Genomic DNA, 21,945 nt, shown 5'->3' with positions numbered 1-21,945 from the left:
ACATTTTAGAGTAGCGGTGTATGGCCCCCAGCACACGGTGCACCTGTGTAATGATCATGCTGTTTAATCAGCTTTTTGATATTCCACACCTGTCAAGTGGATGGATTATCTTGGCAAATGATAAATTATCACTAACAGGGATGTAAATGAATGTGTGTACAACATTTGAGAGAAATAAGCTTTTTGTGCATATGGAACATTTCTGGTAACTTTTATTTCAGCTCATGAAACATGGGACCAACACTTTACATGTTGCGTTTATATTTTTGTTCAATTTATATGACTTGGGTCATGCAACGATTTATGAATCATGAGAGTGCGCATGCAAGCGAGACTTTCGAAGGCTGCACAGGTGAGTTACAGTGCAGTAACGAGGGTGTGGCCAATGGCCATTTTGACAAGGTAAATCGGTTCATGACTACAAAGTCAGAAGACTCTAGAAAAGTTGGTACGGTAACTCCTGGATAATAATTGAAAAGTGGATAGAGCAAGTGTTTTAAAAGTTGAAGGGTTTCTCTGCATGCACACTATTTTAACTGCACAACAAACAGCATATCGGTTTTGTAAGGACATTCAGAAAGAATTGCGACGGTATGAGTGACAGTAATGAAAAGAAGACTCCGGTCGCAGAAATAGGTACAGCAGAGGCAACGACTGAAGATCTCGGAAGCTCGTTTAACTCCAAACGGTGGCTCTCGTCATTTACCGCTGACAAACCTACTCCAGTTCTTCAAAAACATGGTAGCGGCGGTAATTCAATGGATGATGGGTTGTTCGTGGACTACGACTTTCCAATGGGAGATATGATTCTTCAACCCGCCATGGAATGGAGACGCCCAAAGGTAGCGCAGTATGACATTGTTATAACATAAACAAATAAAAAATAATTAATGAAAATACTTAATTTAAATGGAAACCTTTCTCTCTTACAAAATAAGTGTGTATTAATAAAACCATCCGACATACCATGTTATGTATAATTGCAATACACTGTGAGTGTGATATGTTTGCATTGACAACAGGGGTGGACGGGTGTCTCTAATGGACAGTTATTTTCAATGCATGACAAATGCAAGTTTTTAGGGGTGTGTCATATACTTCTCTTTCAGGTCGCATAGACGTGCTAAGAATCATGCATGTACTGACAACCACCATTAAAAAGAAAAAACGCAGATTAGATTTGTGTGGGTAATGTTTGGTATAGAGTTTAGCTTTTGTCACTCAAATGTCAATGAAGTGGTGAGAAACTCGGACATTGGGGCAGTGATCTTCCAGCCTGGCCCTGATCCACTGGGTGGGTATCAAGCTCCAGATTACTGAATCATAGGTGGGTGCTATTAATTATCAGATGGATCAGAAAACCAGCAGGCTCCAGACCTCGTAGGGTAAGAAAGAGTTGAATAGCCCTACCATTGGACAATGCTTTATGAGTTCAGGCCCTGGATTGAAGACTACTGCATTAGGGCAGGACTAGATCATAGTGATTTTAGCCTCAAGGCATAGCCAATTGTCAAGCTGTCATGAGAGCCAAGTCTGGTCGGCTGGTTTTAGTCATAAAGACACAAAGGTCTCCTTACCTACGTCATGTTGTATTTGCTTTGTTTCTCTCCATTGAAGATGGAGTCTTAGGTCAACAATGCCTGTCACCGTGTATCTTTGCACTTTTATTTCAGTTTATTTATCTATGGGGAGGCCTAGTAGTGTTCAGTCAATCATAAATATAAACAAACTGTAAAAAGCAACAGTTGTGAGTGAGGACAGGTGGGTTAAAGTCTCTACACTACTTTAGATCATGTAAACAGGAGTGTGTCCCTGGTATGTTGTTATCCACTTCATCTTACCCAGTAAATGAGACACTCAGCTAAAGGTTTGTTATTAAGAGGCATGTTGTGTCTTGCTTTCTCTTCCCTCTCTCCCAGGATATCTGCCCTTCAGCACAGTTCATAGTGGATGGAGCAACACGTATGGACGTGTGTCAGGGAGTTCTGAGTAAGTAGATCAAATGCCATATGTATGTTGCCCGAAGCAGTGGCTTTCCACCACCTGCCTCCTTACATATTAGGGTGTTGTTCAATCTGCGTCGCAGAAGTTCAGCGTTGCAGCGTGATTGCCTTTAAATGTCAATGTTCCCGCTTTTTAGTGGAGGCTGCGTTCATTGTAAACACTGCATATGTCTGCTCAATCAGAAATTACCTTCAAATGTCTATTGTGGAATCTGTAATGCTTTACAGATTGAATAGAGCCCTTAGTCTTGTTTCCAACCATTGCAGTACCACAATAAGCTGGGGTACGGTTGATCTGTCTGTTTCCTTATTAGCCAAAGTTTTCTCCCATTGATGGCAATGTCGTGTCTTTGGCATCATTAAAGTGAAGACTGTTATTTCATCAAATCAATTCTCTGTAATTATTATTACGTGATTAAACGAATCATGTAAATATAATTAACCAAGGAAAATCTTCAGATTGCAAAGTTTTAATTTTCCATATATAACTCTTCAGATATTTTAATATCTGATCAATTAGTCTTCTAATTAATTAATTATTCTTTACCTCACATTCGTCTCATTTCAAACAATGTAAATTGTTGGTTATCTGCAAGAACCCAGCCTTTACTATGAATCATCCATACATCAATTGTCTTAATCATTTATTTACTAACTAAATAATCACAGAAATGGATAAACAAACAACACAGTAGATATGGTTACAAGGAAATGATAGGGGAGGTTCCCTAGTGGGCTAAGCCGATATAACGGCTTGGTGGACAAAGGGAAGTGGGTGTGGACTGAGAAGGGCGGGAAAGACAAAAATGAGTCACTACACAGTTCATAATTATATTAATTGAAATGCTAATCCTTTGCACAAACGCTCAGTCATTCGGGAATAATTGCAATCACTATATATTTACGCTCAGTGTGTCGTCATGATCTCTGTTGGAATCGTCCGTCTTTCTGTTGGAAAGTTCATCCAAGCGTCTCTTCTGTTCTTGATTAGAATGGATACTTCAGAGTTCCCTTCAAAAATGTTCTTATAGATTAGGTGTTTCGGCAGTTGTCGATCTTCGCATGTCAGGTTGACATCATTTCTACCTGCAGACTAGTCATTAGTATCAAAGATTTGCTCTTATTCTGTCGGGATCGATAGTCTGAGTTTAACCATTTCCACCTGTGTGGCCAATGCTCCACGTGGTATGGTTAGGAATTCAACAACCATTACAACCTTAGCTTATACTGAGGTTTTTTCTACTCACCCTTAGACCCCTCAGCTGACCGAGGTACGCATGGTCTGAAGAGGATTTCTTCAGGTGGGGTTTTTATTCGTAACAGTAGAAAAGGGCTGTCCCATGAGCCAGATCATGCCTGTGCTCATGGGGGCGGGCCAATGACTGAGTTAAACTTTAAAGGGAATACAATTCTCTCACATTAATGGTTTAACATAGCATTACATCATTTCACAAATAGTTTCATCTTTACTCATTTATTTTATACAATAATTAGACGCAAACCTCATAACGGAGGCACCTGTATAAACAGAGTTATGGTAATGTGGCTGTATTGTCTTTCATGAGGTCACAAACATGAAACAAAACGGACCAGGTCGTAGCTGGCTTCTCCACCGACCGTTTACACATTCTCCAAAACATGGATATTGTTTAGTTCTCAAGTTCTGTGATGTAGAAGAAGTTCCTTTGTTCTACTGTGAAACTCTCTCTCTCTCTCTACACTGCATGGCCAGGAGGAGAGAGTCTCCTCAAGGAATTGACAACCTGAGATAACAGAACCTGGGTGTAAGAAAGGAGAGCAAGGGGGATGCCACACTTTATACCCAGAAAGGGCCATGTCATGACAGCAAAGTTCTACCCTAGAGCACAGAATGGCTTTGACATCATTAATGAATTGTATGTCTACTGTACAGTAAACGACAGCTGGTCATCATCAAATTACTAAACATGCTCTCCCTTGACTTACCCAGTGACCCTCTGTCCTCCCCTGCTCTCTGTTGATTAGATGACTGCTGGTTCCTGTCTGCGGTGGCATCCCTCTCCCTGTATCGCCCACTGTTGGAGCGGGTGGTGCCCAATGGGCAGAGCTTCCAGGAGGGTTACAACGGCAGCTTTTACTTCCAGGTCAGCCTCAGGACATTAAACACACCTAATTAGGCTGTACAGTATTTGTCAAGGTTTGTCGAATTTGCACTCCTGTTTATAGGACATATGGGTGAATGACTATTTTAGTTGGAGTTTGTTGATGCCTATCCCTGAGATTAAAATGAAAACCTGTCTGTCTATAGTTCTGGCAGTATGGCGAGTGGGAGAAGGTGAAGGTTGATGACCTGCTGCCTACGCAAAAGGGCAAGCTGATCTACCTGTGCTCCTCAGAGAAAAGAGAGTTCTGGAGTGCTCTGTTGGAGAAGGCCTACGCCAAGTCGGTGTTTGTCTGTCTCTGCGATCTTTGGTGTTCTATGCATGCTGTTTTTTTTCCTGCTATCCTGTCACACACACGTTGTCTTTGTGGATGCAATGATTTGATATTTTACCTCCGAGTTGGTCTAGAACTGCATGTCTACGTCATTCTATCTTGTCAGTGTAATTACCTCCTGCGTGTGGCTTTAGTTGCGTAAGGCCAAAGTGGATAACACCAGGATGTACCAGTGTGTCCACTGCACTATAATGCTGCTCTGGCCTCCAATCTTACCTGTTGTGATTGACCCTCTCTGTCAGGCTGAAGGGAGGCTATCGGGCCCTGAACATGGGCTTCCCCCACGAGGCCATGGTGGACATGACAGGGGGCATAACTGAGGTGCTGACTGTGGCTTCTCTGCCCAAGGACCTGGCAGCCTTCCTCAAGCCCATTCTGGCCAAGGGAGCACTCATCAACTGTGCCAACTGCCAGGTGTGTGTGTGTGTGTGTGTGTGTGTGTGTGTGTGTGTGTGTGTGTGATACTACAGGGGACATAGTGATGAAACATAGGTGCCGAGCTCCATCTTTCTGATGGAATAACCTTTCTACGTGTATTAGGATTCAAACCCACTCCTATAATTGTATCAGTGAGCAGAACCCGGTAATATTAACCTTCTGTTCTACTTTGCTTAGACATTAACATATGTTATGCGTGGGTTCATTTTCCCACAGGGCCCCCTTGAGGAGAGGAATGAGTTTGGAATCCTGTTCAGACATGCCTACTCTGTAACTGGGCTTGAAAATGTAAGACTACCTGCCTCTGTTGTCAAATTCACTCTCTGATTCATGACTGCACACCAAGGCCAAAAGTGTCCTAATGCCACCAGCCAAAACCTGCACACATTCAGTGGAGTTGGGTTTCCTGTGTTTGATAGTCAAATAGGTTTTCAGCTTGGGTGACTCTGTCTCTCTCACTCCTCCACTCCCTCAGGTGAAGACGAAGTATGGGACTGTGGAGCTGGTCCGTGTTCACAACCCCTGGGGAAAGATGGAGTGGGAGGGACCCTGGAGTGACATGAATGGGTTAGCTAGCTATTAACCCATTAATCATACCATTTACATGTGTGTGTTGGGGCAGGTTCCTCACAGTGTGTTTGTCTGTCCACAGGCCTGAGTGGAGTCATGTCCGTGAGGAGGAGCAGAAGCGTCTGGACAGGGTTCAGAAGGAGGACGGGGAGTTCTGGTAAGTGGACCTCTCTTCATAGACTTTCTCTTTGTGTCTATACTTCACCTGTTCACATATATTAATAGCATCTCTCTCTCCTCGCTCAGGATGGCAGTGTCGGACTTCCGTCAGAACTTTGAGTCGATGGAGGTGTGTCACCTGAGTGAGGAGACCCTGAGTGAGCCGGGCGCCACACAGAGGCCATGGAACTGCACGATGCATCATGGGAGCTGGGTTCCACACATCTCCGCCGGGGGCTCTCCCAAAGGGGGTGGGAAAAGTCACAATGCTACTGACACACACACCACAACTATGAAATAAAAATGAATTCAGTCATACATAATCAGCGAAGGAATAGATTGATATCCATGTGTGTGCCTTATTGAAACATACACACGCAGATGATGTACAATACTAAATATGTATCTGTCCAGGCTGGTTCTGGCAGAACCCTCAGTTCCACTTGACCCTGCTGGAGGAGGACGATGACCCCAGTGACCCTGAACTGACCTGTTCCTTCCTAGTGGCCCTCATGCAGAAGCACCAGAGACTCAGAGGAGTCCACCTGGGCATCGGCCTGGATATCTACAAGGTACACCAGCACATGACTGTATGCAGACATACACACACAACAGGAAATACAGCCAGAGTAGATTTAAATGAGCCTCACTAAATATGAGAGAAAAAAGAAGGGAGGAAGAAGTCAGGGAATATTTGAGTGTGGCATCATTTTTCTCAGTGTGGAAATGTGTGTGTATGTACCCTACCGTATCCACCCCTCTCTTCCCAGGCTGCCTCAGAGTGCTCTTACCTGTCCTCTTTGGACCTGAGCTTGCGCCGCCCACTCATCAGCACCCAGGGTTACGCCCAGCGAACGGAGGTGGTGATTCGTGGTCGCCTGGCGCCCGGCCATTATGTCATCATCCCCTCCACCGCGGATACCAATCAGCAGGGAGAGTTCATCCTGCGGGTTTTGACAGAAAAGGGCAACAATGCGACGTGAGTGGACCAGTCCATGACTGGATGTTGGAGGCAGAGATACCTATGATAATTGTTAGTTTCACGGCTCTCAGTCAAGAAAAGGCTCTCTAAATTACACTGAGTTTACAACATTTTAAGAACACCTGCTCTTTCCATGACAGACTGACCAGGTGAATCCAGGTGAAAGCTATGATCCTTATTGATGCCACCTGTTAAATCCACAGTCGGTGTGGAGGAACTGTTTCCTTGAGATAATTTAGTCATGGATTGTGTATGTGTGTCATTCAGAGGGTGAATGAGCAAGAGTAAAGATGTTAAATGCCTTTCAATGGGGTATGGTGGTAGGTGCCAGGCACTCCGGTTTGAGTGTGTCAAGAACTGTCTCAAGACTGGTCCACCACCCAAAGGACATTCAGCCAACTTGACCTTGGGAAGCATTGAAGTCAACTTGGGCCAGCATCCCTGTGGAACACTTTGGACACCTTGTAGAGTCCATGCCCCGACAAATTGAGGCTGTTCTGAGGACCAAAGGGGATGTGACTCAATATTAGGAAAGTTTTCCTAATGCTTTATACACTCGGTGTGTATGTTTATCCACCAATTAAAAGGTCTGTTTTTCAAGTTAAATCGTATGATTCTGTATTTTCTTTGTGTTTGCAGGCCAGCTGAGAAGCCCGGCACTGAAGTAAACTCCCCCACACAGGTAGAGGTCATTGCATTGATGTCCAAAGTATCCACAATCCAACACCTCCTGTTTCCATTAGTATGAGTTTTCATGATATGACTAAATGGATCATCCTGTGTGTTCCACTGTAGATCTCCCTCTTGCAGCCCTCCTTTCCACACCTGTCGGCTCTGCCCTCTCCTGAGGCCACACGACAGCTCTTTAAAAAGCACCGCAACAAGGTGAGAACACATGTAGTAGGTTCCATGTGAACTGTTCCATTCTAGCCTAAGATGTGCAATATTTACTTTCAAAACTTTTTTTCTAACCTCCCAACAGAAAGGAGAGTGTCGACCTTTGGAGCTTCTCAACCTGCTTACCGAGGCCATAAAAGGCGGAGGTAAGGGTTTGGCTCCAAAAATGGGCCGCTATCGTCCCTCAAAAATGGGAGCTAAGACACACCTTTGATTACCATGTACACACTTCCCCTTTACAGCAGCTTGTTATAATGGCATCTGTCAACCAGTAGCCATTGCTTTGCCAACATGCACCTGGAAAATTCTGGAAAACTGTACGAATCTCTCTACTGATTTAGCAGTCTTCCATAAGCCATAACTACAGCGGGAACATTCAGGAAGTAGTGATGTCACTGCAGGAGGAAGTCTTAACTGTTCCAAACTGACGGTTTGTCTGTGTGGCTTCCTGCTCTTTTCCTGGGCTGTGGCCTGCAGTGCTGGGGGGGAGCGAGAAGAAGCTGGTCCTGGAGCACTGCAAGAGCTTTGTGGTCCTCACGGATGTATCCTTTCTCCTGGAGAAAAAAATACATGTATGGCTGAACCAGTCTGCATCGAGTCTCAACATGGCTGTATGGTCAGTAGTTTATATAGATCAATAAACATGTTAATATAGGTTAAATATATAACAGATTCTGGTGTAGCGGTCTAAGCTCACATATACCCCCTGGTCATAGGGGTTCGAGCCTCGGCTAGGCCGACTGTTTGAAGATCATAGCCCTTTTTTTGGGGAGCTATGTAATGTGGAACGTTACACACTTGCCATGTATGTACATAGACATACAAAGGTAGGGTAACTTGTCCACCATGACCTCACTTGGTCTGCTGATCTACCAAGACCTTAATTATGCCATGCATTTTTGATGGGCAGTTTCCTTGACTGCAGTGTCAACTCAGAGTCGGGGGTTAGCTCAGCTGGACTGGCAGGGGTTCCAGGCACTGTGGGACAAGATCAGGAAATGGACAGTAAGGTCTAAACCATACGAAGCCATCTGTCAGTGGAAGGTTTACAGTTTCAATCATTCTGTTCTTTCAATATGATAAGATTGGGCGGTAGTATGATTGGCTAAAGCATGCTTTGTCTTTGTAGTCTAATTATGATTGGCTAAAGGACATATAATAGGGATCGGTGACTTCTCTGATTCAATCATGTGACTGAGCTGATTCAATAATCATACGACCCCTTCGATGCATGCGAAGTGATTTGAGTTATATTTGTCTGAAAATATTATTCAGTCATGCTGGTCTTGATCTTCCACTTAACAGGATATATTCTTGACGTTTGATAAGAACAAATCCCAGTTGCTGGAGTACCCTGAAGTCTCACCTGCCTTGAAAGCTGCAGGTAGAACACACTTATGATATAATGACAAGCTTCCATTGGTGCCTTTTAGGGGGCGCCAAAATGCCACTCTTCATGTTCAGTCCCTATTGGTCCACATGAACTTTATACCAACAGAATTGAAACTGGTTATGTGGTTGAACATGAGTTGATATGTATGATATGTTGATATGTATTCGTTTGGTCTAGGCATGGGGGTGGATGACTTCATCCTGGAGCTGATCGGCCTGCGCTACACAGAGCCAGACATGACAGTCAGTTACCCCGGTTTCCTATACCTGCTGATGAAACTGGACAGCATGATTCGTAAGGGAGGGCATGGGTGTGGTCCAACAAGGACTGAAAATAGGAATTTAGGAAGACTGATTGATGTGGGATTTTAAATGGTTGAAGATGTGTTACTGACAAGAAAGTGCACTTAGAATAAACTAATAATCATACAAGAGAAATGTGTTTTTGTATGTAAGGATATTTGGTCTAATTCATCATGTTTGCGCCATTCACAGATAAATTTCAAGCCTATGACATTGTGGGAATGGGGACCATATCAGTTAGCTACAGACAGGTAAGAGCATACAGGACAGATGATCCAAACCTACTCTTTTTCTCACAGCCTAGTAAACATGCAGAATACGGCAGACTTAACATGAATGAAAAGGCCGCTTTTGCATGTGATCACATATGTATAATGGCTTGGATAGCCATTTTAATTAAATATTGATTTATTGACTCACCCTTTTTCTGATTTGTAGTGGCTCCACATGACGATGTACAACTGACCCGCTCTCACTGGTTTTCATCCCCTCCGCCGGCTCAACTGGTTTTTGGTGCAGCATTGTTTTAAATGAAAAGTTACAGATCTATTTTGCAATAAAGACTTTCAATTATTTGTGCCGAACATCAGATTTTAGCAACTAAGTGCATGCTGTAATTCTGTTTCACTTTCTGTTGACTTCTTTTCAGCGGGGAATGTTTTGAAAAATGTATGTTCTGCTGAGAGACTTTAGTGTGTGTAAATATCCGCTTCAAATGTGGGATGATCTTGTTTTCTGAATAGTGAAAAAAAAGCACATACCAGAACCAGGGGTACTGTGGCAAACGTTCAAGCAATTTCCTATTGTGCCATTATTACACGAGTGTTAAATAAGTCAGACTGATTTCAGAAGCTAAAAATGTAGCTTGAAGTACAGCTGCTAATTTTGTACTCAACACACACACACCCCAGACGTATTAAACAATCTAAAATAACTGGAATTAGGATCAGTAAACATTGATATCAAAGGAGAACAGGTGTAGTTGCACACCTTTGAATGAATTGTCCTTTCCCCTATGTACTAGCTTCACCTGCAACAGGCTTTTTGAAAAAGGAGATGCCAAATCTAGGTCTGTCATTACATTTAAATATAATTAATTAGAAAATGGATATGACAGTTTGATGTGTAATAATTTAACCTTGACATTGTACACACCACAATGATTCCTTATAGTAATGGGGGATGGAGTCCAATGCCCATGGGATTTCTGTATATCAGAAAACGATTAGGAATGTGGCACAATGTGGCAGTCATGAAAACATTAGAGGGCTAGGGGGGCCTGCGATGATTCATATGGTATATCAGGCCTCGCTGATGATAATTGGCATGGACACACAGTTGGAGCGTGACCTACTTCATGTAGTGTCTGGTCATGTCAGCCAGATCCAGCATATCAAATTTGAATGGTAAATATAAGCCACTTTACACACGACAAGCTTTCAAACAAAATTATAGGCCCAAGGGAATTTCATACGGTTTTGGTTTCGATGCACCTGCATGTAGGACTATTGATTTGGGCACCAGTGAGGTGGCATAGGCTCTCCATGAAGGGACAACAAAAATCTGAGGTGGGTAACAACACCAATGGGCTCACTGGCTAAATGATTCATGGTGTAGCATGTCCTCATTAATATTACATAAAATGGGTGGTCTTGTTATAGGCTCTGTCTGATTCGTGTCTTGCAAGAAGAAGCATTGTAGAATGTTGTAGATAGAAATGCCACGAATAAAGCTCATGCAATTCCATATTTTACATGTAAGAGAGGCATGTTTGTTCAACATAGTGTATTTCTATCTGAACGTTCCAAAAGGTTGCATCCTGAAAGTGTCCCTGTGCAGAGTCATATATTTAGACGAATATATACCCCTGTGTAGTGTGTAGCTTGTGTTTAAAGTAACTGTCCAGATTTCTATGAGTGAAATAGTTTCCTTTCAATAGTTTTTGTTATTAAGCATGTTAAAAAGCAGCTTTTCTGTGTTGGAATGGAGTGGGCGTACCCCAACAGAATGAGATACAACTGGAGATACAAGTTTGAGGTGGGGTTTTTGAAGTGTTTTTCTCCAATTTATGCTTTGGCCACATATTAGTTTTAAATGAGTCAACAACATTATTTGGATATGAGTTAACATAATATTAACTTTTGAAAGGGACATTTTCACTGGACAGTTACTTTAATATTCTATGGATATTATAGAAGTAGTAGTTATCAGAACTATTCTAGTATTGCGCTCAAAATGTTACAGTTCGTAAATCTGTCTATACTGGCTACAAATCCATTTGTGCATTTTTAAAAAATTGATTTCAACATTGTATCGTTTCAAGGGGCCAGGATAAATTGCATCTAAATGTTGATACAATGTTTCAATTATATATTTAGCAACATGCAAAGACTTCAATCTGCAATGATTTAGGTTACTTTACAAAGACATTCGGCTACATATCAGGCATAATACTTTTTAGAACATTACTTTTAGTAGGCTATAGTCTACTACTAAATAATGTGCTCTCAGCCTTTTGGGGGGAAGGATCTCAACAGCTCATGAATAATAAGCAGACGACTGAATATTCATGAGCTATTTGGGCCTGGCAACCTACTCTAGTTTTGTAGGAGCGGCTATTTGCTTTCGACCACACCATTCTCTCCTCGGGTGGAGATTAAGCATTCTTTTAGCCAGTATTGGCAGTGTATAGACCGGATATTCCTGACGGAACGTTGAAAGCAAAGAGTTTCCGCAACTGGGTCACATTCCCTATTTCTCGTTCGAGAGTCTTAGATATACCGGTAGGTTATTAGCTATCTGACTATGGTAGATTATCACGCTTCTAATAGTCAAGCATCGTCTGGAGGACCAGCCGTTTACATGGACCCAAGAGAACAAGAAAATGACTGGGACCGGGACCTGCTGCTGGACCCGGCCTGGGAGAAACAGCAAAGAAAGGTAAAATGGAAGGGAGAGGTCGGGGACTGAATTTGGGCCCTGATTGCCTAGCCGCTGCATCTATAAAACAACACGATTTTATACCGAGTCAATGTAACGAACTTTCCTTTGTCCATATGGTATATGTCAAACAAGACATGGGCTAATAAACTCTTTCCACATGCGTCATTACGACAGCAACCTGTATTTTCTCAATCGACCGAGGACAGCGATAGTTTTTTTATTGGAATGAAACATTGTACTCTATCTAGTTCTGCCGCTTATGTTAGCCTGGTTTATTTTCCAGTCGATATTTCTGCCATTTTTCAAGATGGCCATAGGCATAATTTCGATGTGAGTCAAAAAATAGTATAAGAAATTGTGTCCTGAAAGTGTTAAAATATGTTCTGGGTCGAAGCAGATAAAACATTGCTGTGCCCTCTTGTTTTTTTTGGAATCTACTTTCTGTCGCAGTTGAAAATAAAATATTTCCAGCTGAAAATATTTTAAAGGTTTTTAGACTCGTCTTAATCCTTTTAATGCTCGCGCGCTTGTAACTATGATCAAACCTTGGAAATGTGGAGTGAGGATCATTCGAGGCAATGTTGCTTAACAGTCTGGAATGATTGAGGGTCTGTCGAGCTACACCTCGTTGTGAAAATGATTTGCCTTTTTAGTGGAGTGACGTCACCCGGAGTATTATATTACTGCCCATCATTACTCAGCGTTTTAACTCACCACATTATTCATTCAAATAATTGATTTAGCCTAACCATGCGTTCAGCTTTACACTCTCTGGATGTCGATCCTCTAAATAGGTTTCCCTATAAAGGAAGGGAGACCAACGTTTCCTCACAGGAAGAAAAATACTCAATGATGAACAAATGACTCAGATGGCCTACAAACGCAGGCAATAGGGGCTTCTTTCCTAAAAAAATAACACCAGTTACTGAAGGATGTATAGCTTTTATAGATCATTGGGGAGGCGTGACATTCATAGCCAGGACATTTATTACAGAAAAGTCGGAGGGGGAACCATGGGCAAATTCCTGTGGCGTTTTCACCGTTGCTGTGCCAGTTATTGCATGAAGTTAATACATGCCTCCCACCAGTGATTCTGTACTTATTGTAGCCTATGTATTTAGGCCTGCTGTATGTATGTGGAAATCAGACTCCAAGTGGACATCCAACATGCCACTGTGTTATTCTACCTAAAGGGTTTTTTTCAACACCAAAATGTCATCCTGCTCAGTCTAGTCCAGTTTAATACACTGGTTAAAATGTAATACACTTCAGAGAGCTCCATTTCAGCTTGAGAAACATGTAATTAAGTCCAACCTAATGCCAAAAATCAGCCACACGCCAAGACATGTTGTAATACCCCAAATTTTGTTGGAGGCCATTCTTTCTGTTTTAATTTCAATACTAGCAGGGCAATGTTGGAATCGGTGTCCATGCAAATGTATCGGGATGTCAGTTAGTCAACCTACTTCAAAGCAAAGGACATTCAGCCACCAAATATGTGCAAAGGGTAAAAGCCACCCCAAACTCAACCACTGTCAGCCTGATGTGATGGCCAAACTTTTTCGTACACTGTTTGGATATGGTCTCGTCTCACATTCAGTTTAACATATATTTAAGATCAGTGGGAATTTTTACTGCTCCTCATTTCCCTATATACACTGCACTATCAAAGTACCTGTCTGTTTGCATTACCATGATTGTTAACAGTCTGTTCCAACTCAGCCCCACCAAGAGAAATGCTCTTTCTCTCCTGACCAGACTCACCCATACCACAGTGCCCTTGCATAGATTACTACACAGCCAAGGTTGGCAGTGTTCTAAGTTTCTTCCATTCTCTCCCATTTCCCCAAGCTATTCATTTGACTGGCAGACTCGGTCAGTTCAGGGCTGGCTGCTTTGGTTTCTCACAAGTGGCCAGGGTGTTTTTAAGGAATTGGGGCACTAAGCGCTGGACTAGTGGGAGTGGCTGATTTTATGTCCATGTTAAAAGAAACCGGTTGTTTCTCCTTTGTCGAGTGTGTGTTTGTGTGACTGGGGCTGATGAAGGGATAAGCAGGGAAGACTCAACTGTGAGTGTGGATATTCCTATCTCCGCCCATAGAGAAACTACACCTGAGTTTCTATTGTTTTATCTGCATGAAGGCCTTCTAGCTGACCACTTTTTTTTGTAGTTATATACTCAGGCCTCTGGGTGTCAAGTGGTCCCTGCCTGATCTCACGTCAGTGTTTGACCTGTCATCAGCCTGAGAGCAGTATTGCTGACCCTGGTCTGAAATCAGCTGAATGTAAAATGACCAGGTGGCGAGGGGACAGAGCAGAATGGAATGTAACCGTTCTCCCATCCTCCCTCTTCTCTCTTTCTCCCACAGCAAGAGCATGCAGGGGGAAACATTCCATTTGTGGCCCATTATAGCTGGGGGGGGGTTCTGTGTTTTTTTAACGTGTCAGGGAAGTTGTGTGGCCACATATTGAGGGCTTGGCAAGGGGTGTCGTCCTACCATCTTTGGGTGCTCCCGTTTTTGAAATGGTTGGGGTTTGGGGGCTATTTGTGTTTTTCTGTGTCAGCCATTCTCTCTGGTCTGTTTCTCCTCCCCTCCCCTGTTTATGGGGCTACATTTTAGGGGAGTGAGGAGAGGTTCATAATGCCTTCACATGCTAGAAGCCATAGATGGGGTCTTTTGAAATTGAGTCGCAACACACACGCTATGATGGTGTGGCTCATGTTATTGACTTGTACTTCTTGTGTAGCCTCCTTATCAGTAGTACTAAAACTCTGTTTCTGTTGGGAGATTGTCTTCTGAGCTGGTGCCAACATGCCACTGTTCGGCTATAGATATCAACCCCCAAATCTCATTTAGGATTGTTTAGAGCCAGGAGTCAAATATCTGCAATGTGCAGCTCTCCTACTCGAGTCTGTGGTTTCTGTCTGTACATGTGAGACAGTGTTTGTATACACCAACTTGAAGCACTGCTTGTTTGCGTGTAGGTATGTCTGTGCTTATTGGACCAGGCCCTGTGCTTTTGGGGGCTTGTAGGCAATTGGGAGAAAGGAATGTGTGTTTGGGTGTGGTGGTGTGGTCTGTGAAGAAGGGGATGGCTGCATTATTATGGGGAGTGGGAGGGGGCTTTAGGAGAGAAGTTATTTCTTCCACATAGCAGAGTAATGACTGTGGGGTTTCGCCATGGGTTGGTGATAAACACTGTTCCATTTAAATAAACAAAGTTCCCTCTCCTGTTGCATGTTCTGGCAATGTAGCCAGTCAACACTAGTAGATTGGTTTGTGCCAAGTAATTGCATGACCATTTTTTTTTTTTTGGTCCCTTTTTTGTTGTTGTCAGTCAGCAAAGGTGTGATGTGTGTCTGGCATATGTCTATTCTGATAAAAGCCTCACCGAGGCCTCTATGCAGGGAGTATTTTTGGCAGTGGTGGACCAGTCATTATTTAGTCTGTACCCGTGAGAAAGCCAAGCTTAGTGACACAGGGGAGCCAGACCACAGTGCTGCTCAGCAGGGCTTTTAGCAGGCCTAGAGCATAAGACTATCTGCTGCTATTAAAAGCACCACTACTGCAATCCACTGTCTAATCATGGCCTTGTCTGAGACTCTAATTCAATTGTAATGTAAATAGATACCGATCTAGGCATTTTATTTGTATGTATTCTAATGCAGGAGTGGGCTAAGTTAGCTTGCAGGCTATATAACCCATACATACTATGACAGGGGCAGGCAACCCTGTTCCTGGAGTGCCACAGGCACCACACCTGACCAACTGAGCTAATTGGTCAGTTCAGTGATTGCCTAAATTATTCACACCTGGTCTTTCAGGTCGGTTAAATCAAAACATGAAGTGCCTGTACCACTCCAGGACCTGGGTTGCCTAGCCCTGCACTATGAGATGCTTTTAACCTGAACTACAGAAAACGATCTTGCTTTAGTGAGAAATGGCAGTCGCCAACAGTGGCTTTTAGTCACCAGTGCGTTTGTCTAGCTAACTCTACCACAACACTCATTGTGTCCTCAGCTTGACTAAAGTCAAACACTTGAAATACCATCATCTAGTGCAGCCTGCCAGGTTTGACTTGATAGCATTTGTATCTCTGTCAATTTACCCATGTTACTGGTCTTGCCAAGTGGCACCACCACTGCAGCAGTAGATGTCCCCAATCTGTGCTGGAAGTTAACCCTGGCCTGAACCCTACACATCTGTCCCATAAATCCACCGAAACCCCTTCAGGAAAGACTGTCTGGATAAAAGGCTGGTTCTGAGATTTCATATCATATCCAGTCAGTGTCAGGCCACAGGGAGACTCTGTTACTGGGAGCAGATGTGCAGAGAGACTACTTTGTACTTTACATTAAGATGTTGCTTCAGAGACACGTGCTGTGTATTTGTATGAGTCAACTGTTACAGGAAGCTGAAGGCTTTCATCTCTGCTATTGGAAAGGCTCCGCCACAGTTTAGCCTTGACATTTTGGCTGGTAGAATGCCTACTACAGCTACGCAGTCCACCTGATTTCACAATGAACCAGAGACCAGTTACTTTTTAAAGGTGATCTTTGACTGGGTCATCACTCCTGGGGCATGCTATCAATGGACGGCTCTATCCAAAGTGCCACATTAGTGAAATAGTTCATTCAGTTACAGTCCACTGCTATACCATTTGGTAAAGATCTGCCTTGGGCCACGCCCTTTTAAAGTTGACTCGCAATTGAAATGTTTCTACCACTGACTCCATCCTCCCACTGACTTGTCATTGAGTTTTTAATGTATCTAGTGTTTGTTTAACCGCAGGACTTGGTGTCTGAGCTGCATCAAACTCTGGTAGCATGCTGCCCCCTGACATGATCTCACCCTTATCCCAGCTGGAGGAGAGGCAGCTGGATCAGGGGACTTAATAAGAACATGGCTCTGGTGGAAGGGCTAAGGAGGATCAGGAAGGCATGGCCAGAGACACACCGTATCGGTTAATCCTTTTGGTCAGTGGCTTTCCATAGCTGTGGAGAACACTGCTCAAGGGTAACTCAAGGGTAGTCCCAACGAGCTACTTCTCAGATCTGTTTGGACAGAAGTGATGCAGAGGGTTGGCTTATAAACTTCAAGTTTGATTGGTTTAACCGTCGCTCCGCAGGGTTTGTGTCGGGACCGGGTGGTCTGGATGGATGTGGTTTGATCTGATGAACCTGCTGGTGGCGCTCCTAGCAGGTGTGTGTGTGTGTGTGTTAACAACCAAACAAAACAGCCTTGAGTGAACAGGCTTAGCTGCCAGTCAACAGTACACATAAACACATACTGTTATCTCTGTATGATTAGTGGTAGGCTCCTCCTACCCTCTAGCCATAAGGGGAGGTCATAGAGAGAAGCAGCTCTTCAAAGCGTTTTCTCTGAGGCCCTCATTTCTATTGTGGCTTCTCGTTTTATTATTAAAGACTCTGGTAAGTGGGGCACAGTGTGAGGGAGGGTCTTGAAACTAAGCATGTTGGGATGTTGTTAATTGCCCCCAGCCCTTGGAAAAGTGCAGAAACCCACCAACACACAGTGTTTGTCTGACTCTGAGCCCCAGGTGGTTGCATGCACGGCAAGTGCAATTTTAAATATTACAGCGTGACCCAGCAGCTACTAGGCCAACCCAGAGTCATGTCGCCGTCTTTCAGTTTGAGGTTTCACCCTGCACCCAGTCAGAGAGGGCACAGAGAGAACCAGCCACAGCAACACTTTCCCTCTCCTTGGCTCATTGTTTGCATATAATGTCTGCAGCACCACTGAAAGACTCTTAAGTGTACAGGGCCCAGACAAAAGACTGTTTGTAAGAGGATTAGAGCGCGGCCCACGGAAATACACAGGCTTATTTTTAGTATTTAGGCTATATATTTTTATTTTTTGGCCAGCAGCCGGTTGGATTTCGACTTCATCACAAAACCAGTGCAGTTTAACATTTTGGCCATGTGGTCGGGTCCTCATGTGGGAGGCGCTCTTTCTAGTCAGGCATTTACAGGGGCGGACTGGCAGATCGTCAGGGAGGGAGAGAAATGCCTGGCTTTTTTTCGGAGTGTGTTGCAACACAAAGGCAGCTCCTCAGAGACTGTTGTTAGCACACAGACAACCGTATAAAGACCAGAAAAACACAGATACGCCGGACAGTTAATCTACTAGACTTATAAAGGTTGTCCTTTAACTTGAACGTTGAATCAACGCAAAACAAAGGGTGTTCATGCTACTTTGGGCACAGCCATCACCAACTCTCTAGTAGGAAGTGACAAGACTACTGGCTCTTCTCGTGCTGTAGATGCTCCCATTTAAACTCACCCAGTCCAATGGGCTTGTTTGTCCTAGTTCAGCCCAGTATGTGACTCCTACTAGAGTCCATCTCAAGGGAGTAGCAGGAAAGGGGAAGGAAGGCTGTGGCTTCTGTGGTTTTCTGTTGCTTCCTTATTCAACTCCAGTTGTAGAAGTAGCCCTCAGATTCAGATCTGTGTCTTTCAGTTCCACATGGTAGCAGAGATTTGGAGTCCTAAGCACAGCATGAGACAGAACAGAGTGGGAGCTAATAGAGAGTGATGATTGTTGTTCACCAGAGGAGGAGGATTGCCCTTGAGGTGTCCCCGCCTATTAACCAGGCCTCTTAGTGGCTAACCTGCAGGGTGAGAGATGAGGAAAGAACTTTGGGTGGTTTTTGTCTATCTCTGTCTGTAGTGTGACCTGCCTTTGCCTGTGTGTCACCGGCCAGCTGACAGAGGGCCCTATCACAGCAGGCCCAGGGTGTGCATCATAAGCGCAGCAAAAAAAGAAACTTCCTCTCACTGTCAACTGCGTTTATTTTCAGCAAACTTGTGTAAATATTTGTATGAACATAAGATTCAACAACAGAGACTAGAGGTTGACTGATTAATCGGAATGGCTGATTAATTAGAACCAATTACAAGTTTTCATAAGAATCGGAAATCTGTATTTTTAGACACCGATTTGGCCGTTTATTTTTTAAATCTTTTACAACTTTTTAACTAGGCAAGTCAGTTAAGAACACATTCTTATTTTCAATGACGGCCTAGGAACGGTAGGTTAACTGCCTTGTTCAGGGGCAGGATGACAGATTTTTTACCTTGCCAGCTCGAGGGTTCAATCTTGCAGCCTTACGGTTAACTAGTCCAACGCTCTAAACACCTGCCTCTCATTGCACTCCATGAGGAGCCTGCCTGTTACGGGAATGCAGTAAGTTGCTAGCTAGAAATAAACTTTCCTTTTTATTAATCAATCATAATCACTAGGTAACTAACTACACATGGTTGATATTACTAGTTTATCTAGCGTGTCCTGCGTTGCATATAATCGATGCGGTGCACATTCACGAAAAAGGACTCGTTGCTCCAAGGTGTACCTAACCATAAACATCAATGCCTTTCTTAAAATCAATACACAGAAGTGTATATACACTGCTCCAAAAAATAAAGTGAAAACTAAAATAACACATCCTAGATCTGAATTAAATATTATTATTAAATACTTTTTTCTTTACATAGTTGAATGTGCTGACAACAAAATCACACAAATGATCAATGGAAATCAAATTTATCAACCCATGGAGGTCTGGATTTGGAGTCACAATCAAAATTAAAGTGGAAAACCACACTACAGGCTGATCCAACTTTGATGTAATGTCCTTAAAACAAGTCAAAATGAGGCTCAGTAGTGTGTGTGGCCTCCACGTGCCTGTATGACCTCCCTACAACGCCTGGGCTAGCTCCTGATGAGGTGTCTGAGGGATCTCCTCCCAGACCTGGACTAAAGCGTCCGCCAACTCCTGGACAGTCTGTGGTGCAACGTGGCGTTGGTGGATGGAGCGAGACATGATGTCCCAGATGTGCTCAATTGGATTCAGGTCTGGGGAACGGGCGGGCCAGTCCATAGCATCAATGCCTTCCTCTTGCAGGAACTGCTGACACACTCCAGCCAAATGAGGTCTAGCATTGTCTTGCATTAGGAGGAACCCAGGGCCAACCGCACCAGCATATGGTCTCACAAGGCGTCTGAGGACCTCTGGCGAGCACATGGAGGCCCCCCAAAGAAATGCCACCCCACACCATGACTGCCCCACCGCCAAACCGGTCATGCTGGAGGATGTTGCAGGCAGCAGAACGTTCTCCACGGCGTCTCCAGACTGTCACGTCTGTCACATGTGCTCAGTGTGAACCTGCTTTCATCTGTGAAGAGCACAGGGCGCCAGTGGCAAATTTGCCAATCTTGGTGTTCTCTGGCAAACGCTAAACGTCCTGCACGGTGTTGGGCTGTAAGCACAACCCCCACCTGTGGACGTCGGGCCCTCATACCACCCTCATGGAGTCTGTTTCTGACCGTTTGAGCAGACACATGCACATTTGTGGCCTGCTGGAGGTCATTTTGCAGTGCTCTTTCTTGCACAAAGGCGGAGGTAGCGGTCCTGCTGCTGGGTTGTTGCCCTCCTACGGCCTCCTCCACGTCTCCTGATGTACTGGCCTGTCTCCTGGTAGCGCCTCCATGCTTTGGACACTACGCTGACAGACACAGCAAACCTTCTGCATTTATACGGAGACTTGATTACACACAGGTGGATTGTATTTATCATCATTAGTCATTTAGGTCAACATTGGATCATTCAGAGATCCTCACTGAACTTCTGGAGAGAGTTTGCTGCACTGAAAGTAAAGGGGCTGAATAATTTTGCACGCCCAATTTTTCAGTTTTTGATTTGTTAAAAAAGTTTGAAATATCCAATAAATGTCGTTCCACTTCATGATTGTGTCCCACTTGTTGTTGATTCTTCACAAAAAAATACAGTTTTATATCTTTATGTTTTGAAGCCTGAAATGTGGCAAAAGGTTGCAAAGTTCAAGGGGGCCGAATACTTTCGCAAGGCACTGTACATGAGGTGAGTATGTAAACAAAGTGGCATAGTTAAAGTGGCTAGTGATACATGTATTACATAAGGATGTAGTCGATGATATAGAGTACAGTATATACGTATGCATATGAGATGAATAATGTAGGGTAAGTAACATTATATAAGGTAGCATTGTTTAAAGTGGCTAGTGATATATTTACATCATTTCCCATCAATTCCCATTATTAAAGTGGATGGAGTTGAGTCAGTGTGTTGGCAGCAGCCACTCAATGTTAGTGGTGGCTGTTTAACAGTCTGATGGCCTTGAGATAGAAGCTGTTTTTCAGTCTCTCGGTCCCAGCTTTGATGCACCTGTACTGACCTCGCCTTCTGGATGATAGCGGGGTGAACAGGCAGTGGCTCGGGTGGTTGATGTCCTTGATGATCTTTATGGCCTTCCTGTAACATCGGGTGGTGTAGGTGTCCTGGAGGGCAGGTAGTTTGCCCCCGGTGATCCGTTGTGCAGACCTCACTACCCTCTGGAGAGCCTTACGGTTGTGGGCGGAGCTGTTGCTGTACCAGGCGGTGGGTGATACAGCCCGCCAGGATGCTCTCGATTGTGCATCTGTAGAAGTTTGAGTGCTTTTGGTGACAAACCAAATTTCTTCAGCCTCCTGAGGTTGAAGAGGCGCTGCTGCGCCTTCTTCACGATGCTGTCTGTGTGTGACCAATTCAGTTTGTCTGTGATGTGTATGCCGAGGAACTTAACTTGCTACCCTCTCCACTACTGTTCCATCGATGTGGATAGGGGGGTGTTCCCTCTGCTGTTTCCTGAAGTCCACAATCATCTCCTTAGTTTTGTTGACGTTGAGTGTGAGGTTATTTTCCTGACACCACACTCCGAGGGCCCTCGCCTCCTCCCTGTAGGCC

General features: G+C 43.9%; 2 protein-coding genes across 9 annotated transcripts in view; both read left to right on the top strand.

Moving 5' to 3' along the window:
- Positions 1–318: 318 nt before the first annotated feature.
- On the top strand, positions 319–10,967 carry zgc:85932 (CysPc and EFh_PEF_CAPN13_14 domain-containing protein). Of its 2 annotated transcripts, none has more exons than XM_021582183.3 (20): positions 319–842; positions 1,920–1,989; positions 4,008–4,126; positions 4,291–4,424; positions 4,721–4,892; positions 5,133–5,204; positions 5,392–5,483; positions 5,569–5,643; positions 5,733–5,896; positions 6,060–6,217; positions 6,416–6,624; positions 7,267–7,309; positions 7,423–7,512; positions 7,610–7,670; positions 8,002–8,066; positions 8,461–8,529; positions 8,830–8,908; positions 9,095–9,211; positions 9,412–9,470; positions 9,658–10,967. In XM_021582183.3, exons 1-20 carry the CDS (start codon positions 594–596, stop codon positions 9,682–9,684), a joined length of 2,124 nt encoding a protein of 707 aa, XP_021437858.1. In that variant the 5' UTR covers positions 319–593; the 3' UTR covers positions 9,685–10,967. The 2 variants fall into 2 exon arrangements, with proteins under 2 accessions (XP_021437858.1, XP_021437857.1); XM_021582182.3 differs by having other exon boundaries at positions 8,461–8,568.
- A 792-nt stretch (positions 10,968–11,759) lies between these two features.
- LOC110503707 (alpha-actinin-4) overlaps positions 11,760–21,945 on the top strand; it is a 47,939-nt gene continuing 37,753 nt past the window's right edge. For 3 of the 7 annotated variants that reach the window (XM_036961900.2, XM_036961898.2, XM_036961895.2), the window contains exon 1: positions 11,760–12,159. In XM_036961900.2, the coding sequence (XP_036817795.1) occupies positions 12,025–12,159 (135 nt within the window). In that variant the 5' untranslated portion in view covers positions 11,760–12,024. The remainder of the gene's footprint in view (positions 12,160–21,945) is intronic. The other 4 variants (XM_036961897.2, XM_036961894.2, XM_036961899.2 and 1 more) reach the window with 2 other exon arrangements.

The sequence above is a fragment of the Oncorhynchus mykiss genome, chromosome 24 (genome assembly GCF_057628025.1).
Source record: "Oncorhynchus mykiss isolate SJ-2025 chromosome 24, ASM5762802v1, whole genome shotgun sequence".
Classification (NCBI taxonomy): domain Eukaryota; kingdom Metazoa; phylum Chordata; class Actinopteri; order Salmoniformes; family Salmonidae; genus Oncorhynchus; species Oncorhynchus mykiss.
Note: the sequence above shows the minus strand (reverse complement) of the source record. Positions and strands in the feature narration are given on the sequence as shown.

What these genes read in the sequence shown, in the direction of transcription:
- zgc:85932 (XM_021582182.3), top strand. Translation starts at nt 594, where the DNA reads ATGAGTGACAGTAATGAAAAGAAGACTCCGGTCGCAGAAATAGGTACA. An exon ending in TTGGAGAAGGCCTACGCCAA is followed by an intron (nt 4,425 to 4,720) that starts GTCGGTGTTTGT and finishes CCTCTCTGTCAG; the next exon opens with GCTGAAGGGAGGCTATCGGG. An exon ending in TCGGCCTGGATATCTACAAG is followed by an intron (nt 6,218 to 6,415) that starts GTACACCAGCAC and finishes CTCTCTTCCCAG; the next exon opens with GCTGCCTCAGAGTGCTCTTA.